Here is a 24,369-nt window from a genome sequence, read left to right as displayed (position 1 = left end):
CGATTCTCGAGTTAAGAACTCTAATCCTTGTTTCCAAATTCCTCCAGGACCTCACCACCACCCCTCCCCGCCCGCCTATTTCAGTAACCTCCTCCAGCCCTGCAACCCTCGGAGATCTCTGCGATCCTTTATTTATGGCCTCTTGCGCATCTCCCAGCTTTCTTCCCTCCACCATTGATACCTTCGGCTGCCTGGAATCCCCTCCGCCTCCCTACCGCTCTCTCCTCCTTTAAGACCCACCTCTTGGACCAAGCCTTTGGGTACCTGTTCCTAATGTCGCGACATCAGATTCTGTTTCAGACTCGCCCCTGTGTCGTTTCACTATCTTAAAGGTGCGATATCAATGCTGTTGTTGCCAAAAGGTGAACTAGCATCTTAGGAAGGTTGGGAAAATAGATCGGAGATGAGGAGAGAATTGACAGATAAGCCAGTCACAGAAAGTTATGTTTAACAGCAAATTGCTAGATGCTGCAAGCAATAATCAGTCAGGTAAGGGAGAGGAAGAATGGGCAAGTAATATAGGTTGAAATAACACAGAGGAGACGCAAGTGTGATAAGTCACCAATAGGAAGGTAGCTATTATAAACGAATGCAAAAAATAACAGCAGAAGAATATAACGAGGAGTTCTCTCAGCGACAACAGACACCAACACATCCTTTATAGAAACAGACTTTCCCCTATAAACACCTCTTCAATGAATGCTTTGGCAAAGGCAGAGAAATGTTTTACGAGAATGGTTCCAGGAACTTCAGTTCCGTGGATAGATTGGAGAAGCTGGGGCTGTTCTCCTTGGGGAAGAGAAGGTTGAGAGGAGATTGGATAGAAGTGTTCCAAATCATGAGGGGTCTGGACAGAGTAGACAGGGGGGAAACTGTTCCCATTGGCAGAAGAGTTGAGAATCAGAGGGTGCCAATTGAAGTCGATCGGCAAAAGAAGCAATGGCGGCAGTGAGGAAAAGCTCCTTCCGCACAGCGAGTGGTTAGGATTTGGAAAGCGCTGCCTGAGAGTCAGGTGGAGGCAGGGTCAGTTGTGGCTTTCAAAAGGGAACTGGATCATTTTCTGAAGGGAAAGGATTTGCAGGGCTACAGGGGAGCGGTAGGGGGAGTGGGGCTAGTTGAGTTGCTCTTGCAGAGAGCCAGCACAGACATAATGGGCCCAATGGCCTCCTTCTGTGCTATAACCATTCTATGATTCTATACAACTCAGTGACTCGTGAAATTTTACCTACAACTCTCACTCTTCTGACTCAGGGGAAAACTCTCTCAATCTGTTAATCCAGAGGATTTATTTTCTCCGAATATTCCTTTGCTCCGAAGTTGGCCTCTCTTGCATCTGGGGTTTCATCTCTCGCTTTTGCCAATATTATCCTAATTTTAAAACAATTCTTTCTCCTTCACCTTGCTTGGGTTTGCTTTCATTTCCTCTGGCTCTCCCTCTAATACTCTCACACTCTCTAGTTGTCTCGCTCTCACTGCCTCTCTCTCTCAGTCTCTCTCACTTGTGTTGTCTCTTTCTCTCTCAGTGGAGCGGTCTCTCACTCCCGCTCGCTCGTATTCTCTGCCGCTCACTCTCAATCGCTCTCAGTCGCTTTTTAGGTGTCAGCCATGGTTCAGCAGGCTGCACTCTCATCTCTGAGTCAGCAAGGCTGTGGGTTCAAGTCCCGCTCCAACCGCATGAGTGCATAATCAAGGCTGACTCTCCCAGTGCTGGACTGAGGGTGTGCTGCACTGTTGGAGACGCCTGTCTTTCAGACACATTACATGGGAGCCCTGCCTGCCCTCTCAAGGGGCATAAAAGGACCTGGGATGCCATAGTTAGGGGAGGTAGTGGTAATGTCACTGGCCTAGTAATCCCATCATGGCAACTGGTAGAATTTGAATTCAGTTAATAATTCTGGAATATAAAGCTAGTCTCAGTAATGGTGACCATGACGGCTAAAACCCATCTAGTTCACTAATGCCCCTTTAGGGAAGGAAATCTGCCATCCTTACCCGGTCTGGCCTACATGTGACTCCAGACCCACAGCCATGTGGGTATCTCTGAAATGGCCTAGCAAGACACTCAGCTTGAAGGCAATTAGGGGATGGGCAACACCCACCTCCCATGGAAGAATGCAGAAGGGAAAAGAGTAAGGGAGTTCTGCCCAGTGTCCTGGACAATATTTAGCCCTCAATCAACATCATAAAATAATTATCTGGTCATTCTCATGTTGTAGTTTGTGGGATCTTGCTGTGCGCAATTTGGCTGCCGTTTTTCCTCCATTACAACAGTGACTGCACTTCAAAAAGCACGTCATTGGCTGTAAAGCGCTTTGGGATCTCCTGAGTTTGTGAAAGGCGCTATATAAACGCAAGTCTCTCTTTCTTTCTCGCTCCCCCTCCCCTCAGTCCCATCAAACACTCCCGTTCAGATACAGCCTGGATTGGATGCGGAGTAAACTCCCTGGACTTCCGTAGATGGATGCTGCCCCCCCTCCTCCTCCTCCTGCCCACCCCCCCTCCCCTCCGACCCTGCGCAGTGGAACAAAGTTGAACGTTTTTGTTTCCCACAGTTGCCCACCCACGGCCGCTTTGAACAGTGCCTCGGATTGGTGACGAAACTAAGAAAAGCTGTGAACTGCTTACTGAGGGCCAGTAGGATCCACATTGTGAAAACTCTAATCGATTTGCTTCTCCTTGGTGTCCGCGGACTGGGCCCCTGCGATGAGGAAGGGGAACGCGGTCACACAGCGCAACACACCGGTAACATGACTCTCAGGACAGCGCTGGGGAACTGATCCCAGGCTTGGGAAGTAAGAACACAGCCTGCGTTACTGGTATAACACACTCAGCTTTATATATTACCCCATTGCATGCTACTTTGTTTTTTACCCGTTCCTGGGATGTGGGCATCGCTGGCTGGGCCAGCATTTATTGCCCATCCCTAATTGCCCCTTGAGAAGGTGGTGGTGAGCCCCCTCCTTGAGCCACCGCAGTCCACGTGGTGTAGGCGCTGTTAGGGAGGGAGTGCCAGGATTTAGACCCGGCGACAGTGAAGGAACGGCCGATATAGTCCCAAGCCCGGATGGCGAGTGGCTTGGAGGGGAACGCCCACCTCCTCCTCCTCTAGGTGGTAGGGCATCGAGGGTTTGACAGGAGCTGTCCAAGACGAGGCTGGACACATCCCTGAGCAACAACTGCAACAGCGACTTCCACACGAAAGTAGTAACGTTTTAAATCTATTATCTAAGTCTGAAATCTTGCCTCATAACATTTTCCATGTACAGTTGCACACTCTGGGATTGCTGTACATTAGTCAGAACGATGTAGAGTGCTTGTTTCTGAAGCTGCCTTGTACAGTTTCCTCCTGGACTGACATGCCAGAAGTAGCGACCCTCGGCACTCTTTATGCATTCCAGTTGGTATTTTTTTTCTCTCTCTGCCTGCAGCTGTGTAAATATTGTAATGGTTTATGTCCCTCCCTGGCGTGCATCCAACTCTCGGCATTTCAAGAAGAGAATCCCTCTTCAGCTTGAGCCGAGCTCGCAGACATCCATGTTTTAAGGGGGTTTTATTCCCTTCCCCTGTGTATTCAAATTTTCTTCTCTTCGGCGCTTCCCCCTGTCCCCCCCCCACCTTTCCCCCACAAACCGCTATCGAGTTTCTCTCCTCCTGGCCTAGGGGTGCTCTGACTCCTTTGTAGAATTCGCCTCAGGTCGGAGGCTTTTATAGCGGGGCTCCTGGACGAGGGGCAGAACTAGAAACGGAAAACGCTCGGCAGGCCAGGCAGCGTCTGGGGTAAGAGAGGAACGGAGGTGGTCAGTCCGGGTCCGATGACCTTTCGTCAGAGCTGGGGAGAAGTTGAGAGGCTTCAGAGTAACGGGTTTTAAGCGAGTACGGAGCCAGGGAAGGGTGGTGGGGGAGGGGGAGGGGGTTGGGGGAGGGGGAGAGGGGTGGGGAGGGGGAGTGGGGCGTGGAGAGGAGCAAACAAAATGGATGGTCTGTGATAGCGTGGAAGGTAGGAGAACTTAAATGACAAAAGGGATGATGGTGCGAGGCAAAAAGAGATGGTAATGGGACGAGTAAAGGAACAAAAGATGGGACTAGAGGTTATAAGATCATAGGAAATAGGAGCAGGAGTAGGCCATTCAACCCATCGAGCCTGCTCCTCCATTCAATTGATCTGATTGTGGCTTTAACTCCACTTTCCTGCTGTCCCCAATAACCCTTGACTCCCTTATCAATCAAAAATCTGCCTAACTCAGCCTTGAATATGTTCAATGACCCAGCTCTCTGGGGAAGAGAATTCCAAAGACTGACTTCTCTGAGAGAAAGCATTCCTCGTCTAGTCCTCTACTGCCCCCTAGTCCGAGATTCCCCCACGAGGGGAAACACCCTCTCAGCATCTGTCTTGTGAAGCCCCCCTCAGAATTTTATATGTTTCGATGAGATCACCTCTCATTCTTCTAAAAAACAATGGGTATGGGCCCAACCTGCTTAACCTCTCCTCAGAAGTAAACCTCTTCGTCCCAGGAATCAGCCTAGTGAACCTTCTCTGAGGTGCTTCCAATGCAAGTTATATCCCTCCTTAAGTAAGGAGACCAAAACTGTACACAGTACTCCAGGTGCAGAGGAGGATTATAACTGGAAAGATGCAGAATAAGAATCAACAACTGGGGGCATGATCTGAAATTATTCAACTCACTATTGAGCCCAGGGGGCTGTAAAGTGCCTACTTGAAAGATGAGGTGTTGTTCCTCCAGTGTACATTGAACCTCAGTGAGAACAAAGATGCTAGAGCGGGAGTGAGGCGGTGAATCAAAATGGCGGCCGGCCGGAAACACAGGGTCATCACACTTACGGACTGAACGGTGGGGTGTTGCGCATAATGATTAGGAATTGATCTGTTCCTTCTCCCCAGATACTAGCACTGTGACTTTAATTACCCCGAATGTAGACTGGGACAGTGGTAGTGTAAAGGGAAAGTTCCTACATTGAGTTCAAGAGAATTTTCTACAGCAGTATGTGTCCAATCCAACAAGCAAAGATGTACCGTTGGGCCTGGTCCTTGGAAATGAGGCGGGCCAAGTAGATCAAGTGTCAGTGGGGGAACATTTAGGAGACAGTGATCATTGTATTGTATGTTTTAGGATGATGATAGCCAAGGATGATAGGCAATCCAGAGTAAAAATAATTAACTGGACGAGAGCCGGCTTTGATAGGGCAAGAACGGAGCTGGGCCAGAGAGACTGGAGCAAAAGATTGGCAGGAAAAGGCTGTGGCTGAACAATGGGTTACTTTCAAAAAATAATCGGTTCGGGCAGAGTCAAGGTATATTCCATCGAAAAGGAAAGGTAGGGCAATCCAATCCAGAGCTCCCTGGATGAAAACTGAGATAAAAATTAAGATAAAGATGAAAAAGTGCGCTTACGACAGGTGTCAGCTAGAAAATACAATTGAGAACCAAGAGGAATACAGAAGGTTCAGAGGGGAGGTGAAAAATGCATATTATAAAGAAGCAAAGAGGGATTATGAGAAAAGACTGGCAGCCAACATAAAGGGGAATCCCAAAGTCTTCTACAGGCATATAAATAGTAAAATGGTGGTAAAAGGAGGAGTAGGGCCGATTAGGGACCAGAAAGGGAATTGACACATGGACGAAGGGGCCATGGCTGAGGTGTTAAATGAATACTTTGCATCCATCTTTACCAAGGAGGTAGATGCTACCCAGGCCAAGGTGACAGACAAGAAAACTCAGTCACTAGAAGGGTCCAAAACTGATAAGGGGGAAGTGTTGAATAGACTGTCAGTACTTAAAATTGACAAGGCACCGGGACCAGATGAGAAGCGTCCAAGGATATGGAAGGAAGTGAGAGTAGAAATTGCAGGGGCACTGGCCAGAATCTTTCAGTCTCCACCAGACTCAGGGGTGGTGTCAGAGGACTGGAGAATTGCAAGCATTTCTCCCTTGTTCAAAAAAGGTTGTAAGGATAAGCCCAGCAATTACAGACCAGGCAGTTTAACTTCAGTGGTGGGGAAGATTCTAGAAACAATTATTCGGGATGGAATTAGTCGTCACATGGTGAAATATGGGTTGATAAGGAAAAGCCAGCATGGATTTCTAAAGGGGAAATTGTGTTTAACTAACTTGCTGGAGCTTTTTGAAGAGGTAATAGAAAAGGTCGATGAGGGTAATGCTGTTGATGTGGTGTACATGGACTTTCAAAAGGCGTTCGATACAGTGCCACGCAACAGGCTTGTGAGAAAAGTTATTGCTCATAGAATAAAAGGGACAGTAGCAACGTGGATACAAAACTGGCTGAAAAATAGGAAGCAGAGAGTAATGGTCAATGGATATTTTTCGATCTGGAGGAAGGTTTGTAGTGGAGTTCCCCAGGGGTCGGTAATGGGGCCCTTACTTATCCTGATATATATTAATGATCTAGATCTTGGTGTGCGGGGGACAATTTCAAAGTTTGCGGAAAATACGAAGCTTTGGAGCGTTGTGAGCTGCGAGGATGATGGTGTGCAACTTCCAGGACATGGACAAGTTGGTGGAGTGGGCAGATAGGTGGCAGATGAAGTTCCATGTGGAGAAGTGTGAGGTGATGCATTTTGGTAAGAAGAACATGGTCAGACAATATAAAATAATAAGGGGTGAAATTTTGAAGGGGGTGCAGGAGCAGAAAGACCTGGGTGTAAATGTGCACAGATCATTGAAGGTGGCTGGACAGGTGGAGAGAGCAGTTAATAAAGCATATAGTATCCTGGGCTTTATTAATAGGGGCATAGAGTGCAAGAGCAGGGAGGTTATGCTGAATTTATATAAGACACTCGCTAGACCTCAGCTGGAGTATTATGTACAGTTCTGGGCACCATATTATAGGAAGGATGTGAACACATTGGAGAGAGGGCAGAAGAGGTTTACAAGAATGATTCCAGGGATGAGAAATTTCAGCTATGAGGATAGATTGGAGAGGGTGGGACTGTTCTCCTTGGAGAGGAGAAGGCTGAGAGGAGATTTGATAGAGATGCTCAAAGTCATGAGGGGGCTGGACAGAGTAGATAGGGAGAAACTGTTCCCAATCGTAAAAGGATCAAGAATGAGAGGGCACAGATTTAAAGTGATTTGCAAAAGAAGCAATTATGATGTGAGAAAAAACTTGTTCACACAGCGAGTGGTTCAGGTCTGGAATGCGCTGCCTGGGAGTGTGGCGGAGGTGGGTTCAGTCGAGGCATTCAAGAGGGTATTAGATGATAATTTGAATAGAAACAATGTGCAAGGTTACGGGGAAAAGGCAAGGCAATGGCACTAGGTCATAATGCTCATTTGGAGAGCTGGTACAGACACGATGGGCCGAATGGCCTCGTTCTGTGCTGTTAAAATTCTGTGATTCTGTGATACTCTCCTAATCGACAGCTGTGAGCTGAGCCAGAGAGTGTCCGCAGGCAGTTCCTCTGTGGGGGCATCATAACCAAATCCAGTCCAGAGTTGGTCCTGATGTTAATACAAAAGCACATTCCAGCGAGTAGTGGGAACAGACAAGGGAGCTTGTGTCTTCCAGAGCCCAGAGTTTAGTAACGGCCCAACCTGCGATCAGCTGAATACCCTGGGAGTGTTTGATGGGGACAGTGTAGAGGGAGCTTCACTCTGTATCTAACCCCGTGCTGTACCTGCCCTGGGAGTGTTTGATGGGGACAGTGTAGAGGGAGCTTTACTCTGTATCTAACCCCGTGCTGTACCTGTCCTGGGAGTGTTTGATGGGGACAGTGTAGAGGGAGCTTTACTCTGTATCTAACCCCGTGCTGTACCTGTCCTGGGAGTGTTTGATGGGGACAGTGTAGAGGGAGATTTACTCTGTATCTAACCCCGTGCTGTACCTGTCCTGGGAGTGTTTGATGGGGACAGTGTAGAGGGAGCTTTACTCTGTATCTAACCCCGTGCTGTACCTGCCCTGGGAGTGTTTGATGGGGACAGTGTAGAGGGAGCTTTACTCTGTATCTAACCCCGTGCTGTACCTGCCCTGGGAGTGTTTGATGGGGACAGTGTAGAGGGAGCTTTACTCTGTATCTAACCCCGTGCTGTACCTGCCCTGGGAGTGTTTGATGGGGACAGTGTAGAGGGAGCTTTACTCTGTATCTAACCCCGTGCTGTACCTGTCCTGGGAGTGTTTGATGGGGACAGTGCGGAGGGAGCTTTACTCTGTATCTAACCCCGTGCTGTACCTGTCCTGGGAGTGTTTGATGGGGACAGTGTGGAGGGAGCTTTACTCTGTATCTAACCCCGTGCTGTACCTGTCCTGGGAGTGTTTGATGGGGACAGTGTAGAGGGAGCTTTACTCTGTATCTAACCCCGTGCTGTACCTGCCCTGGGAGTGTTTGATGGGGACAGTGTAGAGGGAGCTTTACTCTGTATCTAACCCCGTGCTGTACCTGTCCTGGGAGTGTTTGATGGGGACAGTTTAGAGGGAGCTTTACTCTGTATCTAACCCTGTGCTGTACCTGTCCTGGGAGTGTTTGATGGGGACAGTGTAGATGGAGCTTTACTCTGTATCTAACCCCGTGCTGTACCTGTCCTGGGAGTGTTTGATGGGGACAGTGTAGAGGGAGCTTTACCCTGTGTCTAACCCCGTGATGTACCTGTCCTGGGAGTGTTTGATGGGGACAGTGTAGAGGGAGCTTTACCCTGTGTCTAACCCCGTGCTGTAACTGTCCTGGGAGTGTTTGATGGGGACAGTGTAGAGGGAGCTTTACTCTGTATCTAACCCCGTGCTGTACCTGTCCTGGGAATGTTTGATGGGGACAGTGTAGAGGGAGCTCTACTCTGTATCTAACCCCGTGCTGTACCTGTCCTGGGAGTGTTTGATGGGGACAGTGTAGAGGGAGCTTTACTCTGTATCTAACCCCATGCTGTACCTGTCCTGGGAGTGTTTGATGGGGACAGTGAAGAGGGAGCTTTACTCTGTATCTAACCCCGTGCTGTACCTGTCCTGGGAGTGTTTGATGGGGACAGTGTAGAGGGAGCTTTACTCTGTATCTAACCCCGTGCTGTACCTGTCCTGGGAGTGTTTGATGGGGACAGTGTGGAGGGAGCTTTACCCTGTATCTAACCCCGTGCTGTACCTGTCCTGGGAGTGTTTGATGGGGACGGTGTAGAGGGAGCTTTACTCTGTGTCTAACCCCGTGCTGTACCTGTCCTGGGAGTGTTTGATGGGGACAGTGTAGAGGGAGCTTTACTCTGTATCTAACCCCGTGCTGTACCTGTCCTGGGAGTGTTTGATGGGGACAGTGAAGAGGGAGCTTTACTCTGTATCTAACCCCGTGCTGTACCTGTCCTGGGAGTGTTTGGTGGGGACAGTGTAGAGGGAGCTTTACTCTGTATCTAACCCCGTGCTGTACCTGTCCTGGGAGTGTTTGATGGGGATAGTGTGGAGGGAGCTTTACTCTGCACCTTAGCTGAGATTTCATTCAACGTTTCTCATTCACCAGGACTACTTTGTGCACAAGTTAAAAAAAAAGAGAACGAAACAGTCGAGAATGCTGAAAGGGTGAAAATCTAAGGACCGAATTCTTTTTTTCTCTTCCAGTCTGCAAGCCCTCCGGAAGGAGAAATCTCGCAATGCCGCTCGCTTTCGCCGGGGCAAAGAAAACTTTGAGTTTTACGAATTGGCGAAGATGCTTCCGCTCCCGGGGGCCATCACCAGCCAACTGGACAAAGCCTCCATCATCCGGCTGACGATCAGCTACCTCCGGATGAGGGACTTTGCCAATCTGGGGGATCCCCCTTGGAACTTGAGGATCGAGGGGCCCCCGCCCAACATCTCCGTAAAAGGTACGTGGACCCAGCCTTGGCGAGGTTGGCTAGAATGGGCCTACCTTCTCTGGAGTTTGGTAGATTGAGAGGCGATCTCACTGATACTTGTAAAAAATTCTTACAAGGGCGGACAGAGTAGGCACTAAGAAGCCTTCCCCCCCCACCCACCTCCCACCCCCACCCCCCGGGCTGGAAATTTAGGGGTCATAGGCCGGGATTTTCCTGTCCAGCTGTGGCGGGAGACACCACGGGGGATGCAGCAGGCCAGCCAAAAGTCCATTGACTTTCGGCAGGACAGGAAGATCCCAGTGGTGGGCGGGGCCTGAAAATCCCAGCCATAGTCTCGAAGCCATTTAGGACTGAGATGAGGAGAAACGTCTTCGCTCCGAAGGGTTGTGAGAAGTTTTGGAATTCCCTACCCCAGATATCTGTGGACGCTCAGTGTTTGGGTGACTTGAGGTGGGTAGATTTTTTTGGGCGCCAAGGGAATCATGGGATATGGGAGAGGGCGGGACTGTAGAGTTGGAAGTAGTTCCAATCGTTGCTTTACTGAACGGCGGAGCAAGGTCGGGGGGGCTGAGCCTCCTGCTCCTGTTCTTACGCATCAGACCCCCTGATGGTCAAGGCGGCTTGGGAATAAATCGGCCACTGGTCATCCAAGCGTCACAGCCCTGCTGTCTATTGCCAACTCCGCGGTGTTGCTCTTGCACTGTGAAAGGGCACAGAGTGTGTATCCAGTGCCAGCTGTTGGCCAGCAGCGCCCCAGATGTGTGGGCTGCCGGCTGGCGCTGGGATCGGGCACAGCTGCCGGAATAGTTTGTAAAAGACCCAGCAGTCGTGGTATTGAAGCAGGAAAGGTCAATCTCAATTCAAAGGGCCCGGGTACCATCGTGGAGGGAGCCAAGCTGGGCAAAGAGTTGGGATGCAGATCAGTCTAATTGGGTGGACCAGGCTCGAGGGGCAATGGCCACCTCTTATTCCTATGTCCCTCGGTGAGTAACATGTTGGACGCTTGGTTGCCAACCTCAATATGCTGCTCTGGGTGAGGGGGGGTGGAATGGGGTAACCCCCTCCCCAGCTTTGCAGGAAGGGAGAGTAAGGTGCTGCATTCTGTATATAAACCGCCCATGACTTTTGACTGGCTAAAAATTTTACTGAAAGCCCTGAGAGACAGTCATCCAGCTACTGCTCTGAAAGTGGAGACTGGCAAAATGATTAGTAATGAGGATGGAATTCCCCGGCTCAAGAACCAAGCCTCAAATTCAAGTGTCAGATTCTGCAGCGGGGAGATAATCCAGGCGTTTCTGTGTAAAAACGGCCTGAGAGGTTGCTTTCAACTGGCTGTTTATTCAAGATGTCAGTGCTCAGTCCTCGCAGTACACCGGTCATTGTGTGTCATGACCAGCCGGCTCATTCAGTCTGGAGGAGGAATGCCCGGTGGAAACAAAACGCAAAGTAGCCGGGAGACTGGAAATAAATGGAAAAGCAGGCCGAAGTAAGGCTGGTAGATGCTCAGCAGGTCAGGAAGCATCTGTGCAGAGACCCCACCCCCGAGGGGTCTCTAGACTGGGAACGTCGACGGACTTATTGCTATTGCTCTGCAGATGCTGCCTGAGCTGCTGAGTGTTTCTAGATTCGCTGTTGCTGTTAGAATGACCTGTGCGTGGGAATAGCAGTGGCAGGGGCACAAACTGCCAATAGCGTGTTAAGAAATGGGCTGCTCTGATTCGGCGGCGTAAAGGTATTTATTTTTTTTTGGAGAGTTATGCGGATTGAAACTGTAGAGCGCGCGGAAAGTGTGTTTTGCGAAGGTCTTGGATGTTTTGGTTGGGGCAATGAAATATTTACAGCCTGGGAGCCAGCCGTTTGGGCCAACGGTAGCGTTAGCTGCGTCTCCCCGTTGTAGCGCTCTTGCGTCTGCCTCATAAAGATTCCAGGTTCGTGTCCGGCCGGGATGTGAGCATAAAAATCAAGGCTGACAGCCCAGTGCAGTACTGAGGGCGTGCTGCACTGTCAGAGGTGCTGTCTTTCCAGTGAGACCTTAAACCGAGGCCCATTGGGTGGATGCAAAAGATCCCATGGCTCTCTTTCGAAAAAGAGCAGGGGAGTTATCCCTGGTGTCCTGGCTAATATTTCTCCCTCAATCAATAGCATAAAAACAGGTCCATGTTGCGATTTGTGTGCCATATGAGTCCCCATTCTTTTCATCTAGCCCCATTGACATAACTTTCCATTCCTTCCTCCCTCGTATGTTTATCTCGCTTTCTCTTCAATACGTCTAGGCTATCCACCTCAACCACTCCCTGTGGTAGCACATTCCACATTCTGATTACTCTTTGGCTGAAGACCTGGTGCATTGAGGGCTTTGAAGTCATGGTGGGTCTTTTTCATGTGACTAATCAAGTTTAAAAGCAGTTTTATCTCTTTATTTTTTTGACTTGGCGCTAGGTTGCAGGGGGAAGGAAGACTGTGGGATCTTGCCAACCTATTTTTCTGTTGGGATTGCCTCATTTCCGATGGATCACCCTGGTCAATGAACTGCCCCTCCCTTGCAGCTCTCTTCCTGGGACAGTGTTTTATTGAGGTGCTCAGCTTTTATAGCTTTTGCACAACATTTTGGAAAATTTCACAACTAGTTGCCAATCCAAAGCTTTGTTTTACAAAGGCAGGTTTGACAAACGGTGAGTGGAAGGAAGGCCGTTTGTCCCATCTTAGCTCTTCATGCCGGGTAAAAAAGTCTGGAGGCCCCACTCCCAATGCGACGTCCGAAAGGCAAGAGAGCTACCAACTGAGCCACAGCTGACCACCAGATTCTTGGTTCAATTGTTCTGGGTTTATTTGTTCAATGTCGCTCCTCTATCCCTGTCATCTACTTTCAAGGTTAAAGGGCTCTGGTTTATTCAATCTTCCCTGGTAGCTCATTACCCAGACTTTTTGGGGGTCAACCTTAAGTTTGCCTCCAGGGCTTAGAGCCAAGTTAATGACTTAGATGAGGGAAGCGAATGTACTATCGCCAACTTTGCAGATGAAACTGAAATAGGTGGGAAGGCAAGTGGTGAGGATGACACAAGGATTCTACAGAAGGATGCAGACAGGTTAAGTGAGTGGGCAAAAAGGTGGCATGTATAATGTATAATGTGGGAAAATGTGAGGTTCTGCACTTTGGTAGGAAGAATAGAGGAGCTGAATATTATTTAAATGGAGAAAGACTGCAGAAAGCTGCAGCACAGAGGGATTTGGGAGTCCTTGTGCATGAATCCCAAAAAGCTAACACATACAAGTTCAACAGGTAATGGGGAGGGCAAATGTAATGTTGGCCTTTATTTCAAAGCGAATGGGGTATAAAAATAGGGAAATCTTGTTAAAACTATACAAGTCACTAGTTAGACCACACCTAGAATACTGTGAACAGTTTTGGTCCCCTTATCTAAGATATACTGGTATTGGAGGCAGTCTAGAGAAGGTTCAATTGTTCTGGGTTTATTTGTTCGATATCGCTCCTCTATCCCTGTCATCTACTTTCAAGGTTAAAGGGCTGCGGTTTATTCAATCTTCCCTGGTAGCTCATTACTCAGACTTTTTGGGGTCAACCTTAAGTTTGCCTCCAGGGCTTAGAGCCAAGTTAATGACTTCGATGAGGGAAGCGAATGTACTATTGCCAACTTTGCAGATGATACTAAAATAGGTGGGAGGGTTGATTCCAGGTGTGGAGGGATTTTCTTATGAGGAGAGGTTGAGTAGGTTGGGCTTGTACTCATTGGAGTTTAGAAGAATGAGAGGCTTCTTGGAATGTATAAGATTTTTATGGGGCTTGACAGGGTAGATGCTGAGAGGTTGCTTCCCCTTGTGGGAGAGTCTAGGACCACAGGGCATAATCTCAGAGTAAGGGGACACCCATTTAAAACAGAGGAGGAATTTCTTCTCTCAGAGGGTAGTGAATCTGTGGAATTCTTTACCGCAGAGGGCTGTAGAGGCTGGGTCATTAAGTATATTCAAGGCTGAGATAGACAGATTTTTAATCAGTAAGGGAATCAAGGGTTATTGGGAGAAGGCAGGAAAGTGGAGTTGAGGATTATCAGATCAGCCATGATCTCATTGAATGGCGGAGCAGACTCGATGGGCCGAATGGTCTACTTCTGCTCCTACCTCTTATGGTCTTAGCTTGTGGAGGTTCAGCCTGACTACAAGACCTGATCTGCTTTATAATACTCCAAAGGAAAGAGCATTGGTAACGGGCTTCAAGAAGAACTTTTCACATTTTGTTGAGTCGGTCAAATAAACCATTAGTTTTCCTATTGTTCAATGAATAAACACATTGCCCGATGGACAACTGAGGCATGCAGGGAACCCGAGTCACAGGGTCAGTGCTACATCTCTGCTGGGTTACCTGTGTCAGTATCCTGATGTCCCCACTTGACTTCAGTACCATTGGGTTATGAAGGAGCAAAAAAATCAACCTTGGCCCCTTTTCTGTTCACTGTAAATGACAATGGCTTTCATTTATATAACACATTTAACGTGGCAAAACGTCCCAAGATGTGTAATGAGATCAACATCGGTCAAAACTTCCTTTGACATTGAACCACAGAAGGATATGTCAGGGCAGGCGGCCAAAGGTTGGGACAAAAAGGTAGTTCTAAGGAGCATCTTAAAGGAGGAGAGGGAGGCAGGGACGTTTAGGCAGAGAATTCAAGAGCTTAGGGCCAGGCAGCTGAAAGCAGAGCCACCCATGGTGAAACGATTAAACCTGGGGATGTGCAAGAGGCTAGAATTGGAGGAACACAGAGATTTCAAAGACTTGTGGGGCTGGAGGAGGTTACAGAGATAGGACAGGGCGTGACCATTGAAGGATTTGAAAATGGGAATGAGGATTTTAACATCAAGATGTTGCTTTGAGAACAAGAGCGAGAGGGTCCAGATTTAAAGTAATGCATAAAAGAAGCAATGAGGAAAAACTTTTTCACGCAGCGAGAGTGTGGTGGAGGCAGGTTCAACTGAAGCATTCAAGGGGAATCAGACTGTTATCGAAAAGGAAAAATGGGCAGGGTTACGGGGAGAAGCCAGAGAATGAATCTAGGTGAGTTGCTCGTCTGGAGAGCTGGTGCAGACACGATGGGCCAACATGGCCTCCTTCTGTGCCATCCAAACTCTGTGTGATTCTGTATTACTTGACTGGTGGCTGGTGTAGGTCAGCGAGCATGGTGGGTGATGGGTGAATGGAGCTTGGGGCGAGTTATGATATGGGCAGCGGTGGTTTGCGTGAGCCCAAGTTTATGTCGGGGGAGAGATGGGAGGCTGGCCAGGAGAGAATTGGAATGAAGTCCGGAGGTAACAAGGGCCTAGGTGAGGGTTTCAGCAGCAGATGAGCTGAGGCAGGGACAGAGTCTGAAAATGGGAAACTGTGGGGATGGTGGGGGGGGGAGTCAAAAAATAAAACTGTTTGTTTGAGTCCTTTCTATGAATTCCAAACAGAGGGGTTTGAAACTGCTCCCAAGTTAAGCAATGGCGGTGTGTTACAGTTCACTCAGGGTGCCTGAGTTGCTGTGGAAACATGCACTTTGTAGTCTCGAGCTATCGGTAGTAACGGTAGAGGCTCCAACTTTCTTTCCGTCACACGGAATGTGTAATCTCCTGACCACGAATCTCTCCGCTCTTACCGTCTGCCATTGGCATGGGTTGGAAGGATTTGCAGGCTGATACTCGATCCATTTGGCTGCGTTATGAACACACCTTCCTAGCCCATCAAGTCCTGAGAGTGAGACTTGAACTCAGAGCTTCTGGCTCAGAGGCAGGGTGTTACCCACTGCCCAAGCAGACCTCCAGAGCAAACAACTCTATAGGATTAACCAGCACACGGCAGCAAACAGTCTACAGAATCTACTTAAATATGAGCTGCAGCAGAAGACCTCCCAGCAGTTACCTGGTTGACTGCACCTATTGCCTTTGCGCATTCCCAATTTTACTGGTTCAATCTTTGGCGAGGGTGCCTTCAGCTACCTGGGACCTAAGCTCCTAAACCTCAACACCTCTTTCTCATCCTTAAAGACACTTCTTGATGCCTCCTGGTTTGACCAGGTTTTTTGTTATCTCCTTCTGTGGCTTGGTGTCAAACTTTGATTAATAACAACGTTGTAAAGCGTGTGTGGGACACTTTACTATGGGCAGAATTTTACGCCCTCAACCGACCTGATCGGGAGTAAAATAGTGCTCGGTGCTTCGATCGGAGGGCACGTGTGAGAGTTGGTAGTATGTCCACCGACAATCAAGAGGCCTATTAAAGCCATTAAACTAGCAATGAATTTGTATCTTTCGCTGCCCGTCCAGCCTTACAGTCGGCGGGCGGACGAATAGGCCAGGTGGCCTTTGCATTTTTTATCCACGGACGGGATGAGGTTTCCAACAGTATTATTTAAAAAATAAAAACTTTTAAGCATCATTTTTAATATGTCCCTGTTCGTGTGACTGAGTCACATGTTTCCCTTATTTTTAACATCTTTATTTTTCGTTGTAAAATTCTTCAGTTCCCTGAGGCAGCTCTTGTGCCTTCAGGGAGCTTCCAGTACGCGCTCCCCACCCCCACCCACCACCCCCCGCACATGCGCAGGCTTTAGTGCTCGCGTTCCTCCCGCCCCCATCCCCCGGCAGCGCTGAGCTTCTCAGCGCGTGTTTCTTGCTGGCTGGCCGTTAGTTGACCAGCCAGCATGAAATCGCGGCCGGGGGCCGTTTTGTGGCCGCTCCCAGGCCCACCCGCCACGCCCGCCCGATGAAGGGAAAATCCTGCCCTATGTGTACCTCCATTCCCATAGAGATGGTTCACAGGGAGAATGATGTTGCCTCAGGGAGCTCCCCCCGCCCCCCCCAACACACACACACGCGCACACACACATATGCACACACACACGTGCACACACACACGTGCACACACACACGTGCACACACACACGTGCACACACACACACGTGCACACACACACGTGCACACACACACGTGCACACACACACGCGCACACACACACGCGCACACACACACATGCACACACACGCATGCACACACACACGTGCACACACACACATGCACACACACACGTGCACACACACACGTGCACACACACACACGTGCACACACACACGTGCACACACACACGTGCACACACACACGCGCACACACACACGCGCACACACACATGCACACACACGCATGCACACACACACGTGCACACACACACATGCACACACGCGCACATACACACATGCGCACACACACATGCACACACACATGCACACACGCACACACGCACACATGCACAGACACACACACACGTGCACACACACACGCACGTGCACACACGTGCACACGCACACACATGTGCGCACACACACATGCACACACATGCACACACACACACACACACACACATGCACACACGCACACATGCACAGACACACAAACGTGCACACACACACGCACGTGCACACACATACACACACACACATGCACACACACACACATGTGCACACACATGCACACACACACACACCATAGTGTATGAGAGGTGTTCAGTACAAGCCCAGTGATACAGAAATAAACAGAAAGATTTTGAATTTTTTGCCATGCCTTTCACAACCGTGGCACATCCCAAGCCGCTTTACAACTAATGAATTACTATTTTGAAGGGGAGCCGCTATTGTAACGCAGGGAATGTGGCAGCCAATTTGTGCACAGCAAGCTCCCACAAACCACAATAATCAACTGAAATATTTTTGTGATCTTGGTTGAGGGATAAATATTGGCCAGGACACTGAGGACGCAATTCCTCTGCCCTTCTTCAAAACGGGACTTTTTAATGTCCCCCTGAAAGAGCAGGTGATTTAATGGCACCTCCGACGGAGCAGCACTCCCTCAGTACTGTGCTAGTGCGTCAGCCTAGATTTTGCACTCGGGTCTCTGGCGTGGTACTTGAAGTTACAACCCTTCTGACCAAAATCACCTAAAGCACAGCAGCTCACGTTTATACGTTGCTCTTTAATGCAGTAAACGTCCCAACGCACTTCGCAGGAACCCCCTCAAACAAAATTTGACACTGGGCCACATGAGATATTAGGGCAGGTGATCAACGGATTTGTCAAAGGGGTAGGTAGGTTCCGAGGAGAGTCTTAAAGGAGGAGAGAGAGAGGTGGAGACATTTAGGAAGGGAATTCTAAATAAGCTCTTGTCAGCTGAAGGCACGAGCGCCGGAATTAGAGGAGCTTCAAACTTGACAAGGGTTGCGGGTAGGGCTGGATGAGATTGCAGAGATAGGGGGTCGGTGACGTCAGGGTGGGGGATTGGAAAACAAGAGGGAGAATTTCAAAATCGGGGACTGGGAAGTGATTGTTGGTCAGTGAGCACAGGGGTGACGGGTGCATGGGACCCCAGTTTGAGTTAGGATACGAAGGAGCACGACCTGTTGTACAGCTGTTTGGCATGGCTGAGGGTGGGTGGGCAATACCATACCAATTGGAAATGTGAACCAGTTATTATCCAGTTGGATAATTCTTGACTCTCAGTCAAACATCCTTTTTTCCCTCCGTCTCCAATATAACGGATAAGCAAAAAAAAAAAATGGCAAAACAAAACACCATTTTTTAAATGCTCCTAAATCCTGGAGTGCCAGCAACCTTAGACCCAATAGTGCAGCACGCTAATTGTGTTGGAATACTCTCCACTTGCCTGGATGAGTGCAGCTCCAACAACACTCAAGAAGCCCGACACCATCCAGGACAAAGCAGCTCAGAGCCATCCACCATGTTACACATTCACTTTCCCCATCCCCAACGCCCTTTGAAACCAGTGTGCACCATCCACAAGATGCACTGCAGCAACCCACCAAGGCTCCTTTGACAGCACCTTCCAAACCCACGACCGCTACCATCTAGAAGGACAAGGGCAGCAGATTGATGGGGACACCACCCCCTGCAAGTTCCCCTCCAAGTCACTCACCATCCTAACTTGGAAATATATCGGGCGTTCCTTCTCTGTCTCTGGGTCAAAATCCTGGAACTCCCCCCCTAACAGCACTGTGGGTGTACCTACACCACAGGGACTGCAGCGGTTCGAGAAGGCAGCTCACCACCACCTTCTCAAGGGGCAATTAGGGAAGGGCAATAAATGCTGGCCCAGCCAGTGACGCCCACACCCCAGCAATGAAGAGAAAAAAAACTTTGGTGGGGGGAGGGGGAAGCCAGAGCTGCTCCCAGAGACATCTCTTGTGCTAAAAGGCGCAGTAAAAACTGCTTTTAACGTTTTGTTAGTGTGGTGACTTTCTTTAGCTGCCGATTCCAGTTAGTGCTTCAGCTGCTTCATGTCCTGATCCCTGTAAAATAGGTCATTCATCAAAATTGTGATTTATCATCAGTTCTGTTGTGGAGATACTAAAATGGGAATGTTTCCTTGATTGAATTGTTAGTGTTAGCTGGAATGACAGCAGAGAAGTGAAAAGCAATCAATTCTTTTTATTTAAACCCTATTGTAACCGCACAGAAAAAAACACTATTTAATTTAGATGGAATTCGAGCAGAATTCAGTCATCCATTGGGTGATTTGCCGAATAACTTGGCAAGGAAAATGCTCAAAGTGGGCGATGTAAATTGGCCCCGGTGTCATTGAATGCATTTCTGGAGAGAGAGAGAAAGAGAGAGAAGGGTTTCTGTGTTGTGCTGAATGTTATACTCAGTCCTAAACTTCCAAATTCTGGTCCTAACCACCACCAAAACCACTGAATGGGTTGCAGGAGCCCATAAAACCCTCCCGCCATTTGGACGAACCCATCCCACCCCCTTATCAGATGGTACAGAGGGGGTTATAGCCATGAGAGGATGTAACAGCCTATCCGACTGTTAATCAGCCTGTGAATCCTTCCACTGTTCTCCACAGGAAGGGAGTACGAAAAAAAATAGCAATGCTGCACGGCCAGACTGCAAATCCTTCCAATTACTTTAGTTGTTTCTGCAAGGAAGGTACAAAGGTATGACTCTCCTCTGTACATCATCGCCCACCTTTTCCCTTGCATGACTCCACCCTGCCACATGCTGTCCTACTCTTGAGGCCCTGCCTGCCCATCCCCACCAATCTCAATTGGCTCCTTGCTCCCCCAAAGTCATCACTTGACCCGTCTACAAGATGCACTGCACCAACTCACCAAGTCCTTTGACAGCGCCTTCCAACCCCGTGACCTCGACCACCTAGACGGACAAGGGCAGCAGACGCATGGGAACGCCACCACCTCCAAGCCACTCACCATCCTGACTTGGAAATATATCAGCTGTTCCTTCACTGTCGCTGGGTCAAAATCCTGGAACTCCCTCCCTAACAGCACGGTGGGTGTACCTACACCACATGGACTGCAGCAGCTCACCACCACCTTCTCAAGGGTAATTAAGGATGGGCAATAAATGCCAGTCTAGCCAGTGATGCCCACATCCCATGAACAAGTAAAAAAAAACCTACTCCTGCAACCTTCTCCAGCTCTGTAACATGCATTTTCAGTTCTCTGACATCCTGACTCACTTTCTCTTCCTCTGTGCACCCCCATCCCCGATTGCCAACTCCACCCCCCTCCATACTCCCACTCTGTCAAACCCTTTAACCATCACAGTCATTCCCTGGATCTCCCTCCTTGAAGCTCCTCACCTCGCTACTTACTCCCTAACTCCTCAGCCTTCCCAAATCTTCCTCTGATCTGGCGGCCGTTTCTGTGCAAGTGAAACAATGTCTTGATCAACGATTTGAAAAGAGAAATCGAGGGAAATAAGCTTCTAGAGCTATGGGGGGGGTAGAGCGGGGCAATCGGACGGACTGGATTGCTCCACAGAGAGCCAGCGTGGACTCGATGGGCTGAATGACCTCCTCCTGTGCCTAATGACTCCGTCGCCAGGATTTGACCGGCCCTCGGGTGGGTGGGATGTGAGGTCCTGGGGCCGGAGAAGTAACAGGAAGTTGCGTTGAATTGGCCCCCTGAGGTGGTCTCGCTGTTGGGACATTTTACCACCTGCGGGACCCAAATGCAAGGAGGTGGGACCCCAATTTACACAATTAAAGGCCTAACGAGGGGCCATTTTACGGCGCCGTGGGCTTTTTGCTGATGGCCGGGCTGACTCCCTAAGTGGAAGCAGCCTCCCTGTTGCAATCCTGGAGAAAAGACTTCAAAGAAGGGGCTGTGGGCAGGAAGAGTAGCACCCACAGCCCCATTGACCACCACCCCCCCACTACCCAGAGGGCTGTTCCCTCCCGAGCCTCGCCCCTGCGCATTTTAAAACCCCTCGAAGGCTCCACGTTACCTACGTTCCCTCAGCAGCTGCCCCCACCTCTCCCGGTGGCGCGGCTGAGGGGTCAGAGCTGCCAGTCCTCCTACTGAGCCGGCGGCATCACGAGGGGCTCCTGTGGTAAAATTACCCCTTCGTTTGTGTGGCGGGGGGGTGGGGGTGTGGTGGGGGTGTTGGGGTGCCCACTGACCACTGACCTCCACAATAAAGTCCTGGTGTGGGCACCCGGAACATCAAACCCCTCTATCATGAGGGTGAATTTGGAAAATCCATTTTGCTCTGGGATCACCAGGAACTGGTTGTCGGTCGCTCTGTTCCTCTAAGTACTGTCTCTTAAGCACCCCAACGCCTCCCCCCTCCCCCCCCAACGCAACCCCCCTCCACCCAATTCCTTTCAGCCTATCTTTGGCGGCCATACCTTCAACCATTCAGGTCCTAAGGCCAAGAACTACCTCCTTTACCCCCGCCCCCTCCACCTCTCATCCTTCGAGACTCCGCCTTGAAGCCCACCTCTCTAACCAATCGTTTGGTTCCTCCTCCTAAAATCTCCTTTAGCCTAGATGTCTGGCGATTTTGAACGCCTTGGGACATTTGTCCAAAAGGTTCGTACTGAGACCAGTTGGCACAATTTAATTTCAACATGAAAGGATGAAGGGAAAAGAAGAGCTTGCATTTATATAGCGCCTTTCATGACCTCAGCATCCCAAAAACACTTTACAGCCAATGAGGTACTTTTTGACCTATAGTCGCTGTTGTAATGAATGATATGCGGCAGCCAATTTGTGGACAGCAAGCTCCCACAATCTAAATGAGATAATGACCAGACAATTTTTTTTTTTTAGTTATTCTGGTTGAGGGATAAGGTATTGGCCAAGACACCAAGGAGAACTCTCCTATAATAAAAGCAAAAAACTGCGGATGCTGGAAATCCAAAACAAAAATAAAAATACCTGGAAAAACTCAGCAGGTCTGACAGCATCTGCGGAGAGGGACACAGTTAATGTTTCGAGTCCGTATGACTCTTCAACAGAACTAAGGAAAAATAGAAAAGAGGTGAAATATAAGCTGGTTTAAGGGGGGGATGGGACAGGTATACCAGCTTATATTTCATCTCTCTTCTATTTTTCCTTAGTTCTGTTGAAGAGTCATACGGACTCGAAACGTTAACTGTGTTCCTCTCCGCAGATGCTGCCAGACCTGCTGAGTTTTTCCAGGTATTTTTATTTTTGTTAAGGAGAACTCCCCTGTTCTGTTTCGAAATAGGGGATTGAGCACATCCACCTCAAGAAGGAAAAGAGGACCTCGGTTTAAAGGTCTCATCTGAAAGACGGCATCTCCGACAGTGCAGCACTCGGTCAGTACTGCACTGGAGAGTCTCAGGTCAAATACGTTGAGCATGCCTGTGAACTTGCTCGCTTTTGAGCTCTTGTGTTGTTCATGGTTCAGACGTGGGCAGCAGAACTGATTGTACGGTTGCTAAATGGATGGGGAGTGGGGCGCAGGTGGGTGATATCACGGTGCACGCACACCTCTGTACGTACGTATGTGTGTACGTGCGTGTGCATGTGTGTGTGTGTGTGTGTGTGTGTGTATGCGTGTGTCTCCAATCCTCCTCTGAGCAAGATGGACGTTGTCTGTTTAACATATAATTAGGCATAATTGCATGAAAAAAACCCCAAAAAACAGAGTAGGTGGAGCATTCATTGATGTTGTGTTGGTTAATGATAGCCTTGAACAACAGCTCTTAATTGTCTAAGGACAAAGCTATTAGGAGCGTTATGTACTGTATACACACAGCTGTGATGTCTCCATATGCAAATTCGGAACATGCAATTAAAAAGGAATTTAAAGAAAAGGGGAGTACGGTGTCAGCACAGCAGATAGTTTCACAGAAACATTGCAAATGCCGCTACGGTATCACCCTGCCTCTGTCGTGGTATCGCGTTTCGATAGGGGCTGCACGTTCCACCATGATTCGCACTCAAACAGACTCGCGGCATTGGGAAGTGGGAGAACAAATCAAGTTGTTTGCGCTGTACCTTTCACGAACTTAGGAGGTCCCGGAGCACTTAACAGCCGCTGCTTATAACAATGGCAATTTATATAGCGCCTATAGCATAATAAAACGTCCCACAGCGTTTCACTGGAAACACTATAAAATAAGACATGACATTGAGACAGAAGGAGGCGTTAGGACAAGTGACCAGGTGTTTGGTTAAAGGGGTAGGTTTTAAGGAGCATCTTAAAGAAGGACAAAGAGGAAGAGAGGTCTAGCGAGAGAATTGTTGAGCTCAGGGCCCAGGCAGCTGAAGACATGGCCACCAGTGGTGGAACAATTAAAATCGGGGATGCTGAACAGGCCAGAATTAGAGGAGAGCAGGGATCTGGGAGGGTTGTGGGGCTGGAGGAGATGACAGAGATTCGGTCGGGACGAGGCCACATAGGGATTTGAAAACAAGGATGAGCATTATCAAGATGTTGCTTGACTGGAAACCAGTGTTGGTCATCGAGCGCAGGGCTTGATAGAGTTAAGCTGGTGTGAGTTAAGACACGGGCAGCAGAGCTTTTGACGACCTCAAGTTTACGGAGGGTAGAATGTGGAAGACCAGTCAGGAGTGCGTGGGAATGGTCATGGTCAAGTCTCGAAGTAACAAAAGCACGAACGAGGGTTTCAGCAGCCAATGAGCCGAGGCGGGGCGAGGTCAGGTGATGTTAGAGATGGAAATAGACGGTCTTAGTGATGGCTTAAATATGAGGTCAGAAGGTCTCCTCAATCAAATGTGACACCAAGGTTGTGAACAGACTGGCTTAACCTCAGACTGTTGCCAGGGAGAGGGATGGAGTCGGTAGCTCGGGAACAGAGTTTGGAGCGGGGATTGAAAACACTGGCTTCAGTCTTCCCAATATTTAATTGGCCAATGAATTACTTTTGAGGTATGGTGACTTATTGGCGGCTCTCCACTTAGTCTTATTTTCCCTGCTCTTTCCCTACACTCACCTGATATCTTTTTGCAAATATTTATCCACTTTCCTTCTAAGAGCTATTAAAGATTCATAGGGACAGCAGGAGGCCATTTAGCACCATTCAATCATGGCCTATCAGTATCTCAACACCATTTACTCACTTTGTTCCATATCCCTTAATATTCTCACCCAACAAAAATCTATCAATGTTTTTTTTCAAAGATTCTGTTTTCACTTTTTTTCTAGTGGGGTGTGTCACAAGAAAGCTTTGCATGAATAAATGCCCTGACCTAATCTCTACATTCACTCTCT

The 24,369-nt window shown here is 48.9% G+C and overlaps 1 protein-coding gene across 1 annotated transcript in view; it reads left to right on the top strand.

Annotated features, from left to right (window-relative positions):
* npas1 (neuronal PAS domain protein 1) overlaps positions 1–24,369 on the top strand; it is a 414,556-nt gene that overhangs the window by 122,484 nt on the left and 267,703 nt on the right. The window contains exon 3 of the mRNA XM_078533317.1: positions 9,567–9,811. Coding sequence (XP_078389443.1) covers positions 9,567–9,811 — 245 coding nt within the window. The remainder of the gene's footprint in view (positions 1–9,566; positions 9,812–24,369) is intronic.

Source organism: Cetorhinus maximus, chromosome 32 (assembly GCF_964194155.1).
Source record: "Cetorhinus maximus chromosome 32, sCetMax3.hap1.1, whole genome shotgun sequence".
Classification (NCBI taxonomy): domain Eukaryota; kingdom Metazoa; phylum Chordata; class Chondrichthyes; order Lamniformes; family Cetorhinidae; genus Cetorhinus; species Cetorhinus maximus.
The sequence above is the reverse complement of the archived record's forward strand: the minus strand, read 5'-3'. Positions and strand labels throughout refer to the sequence as shown.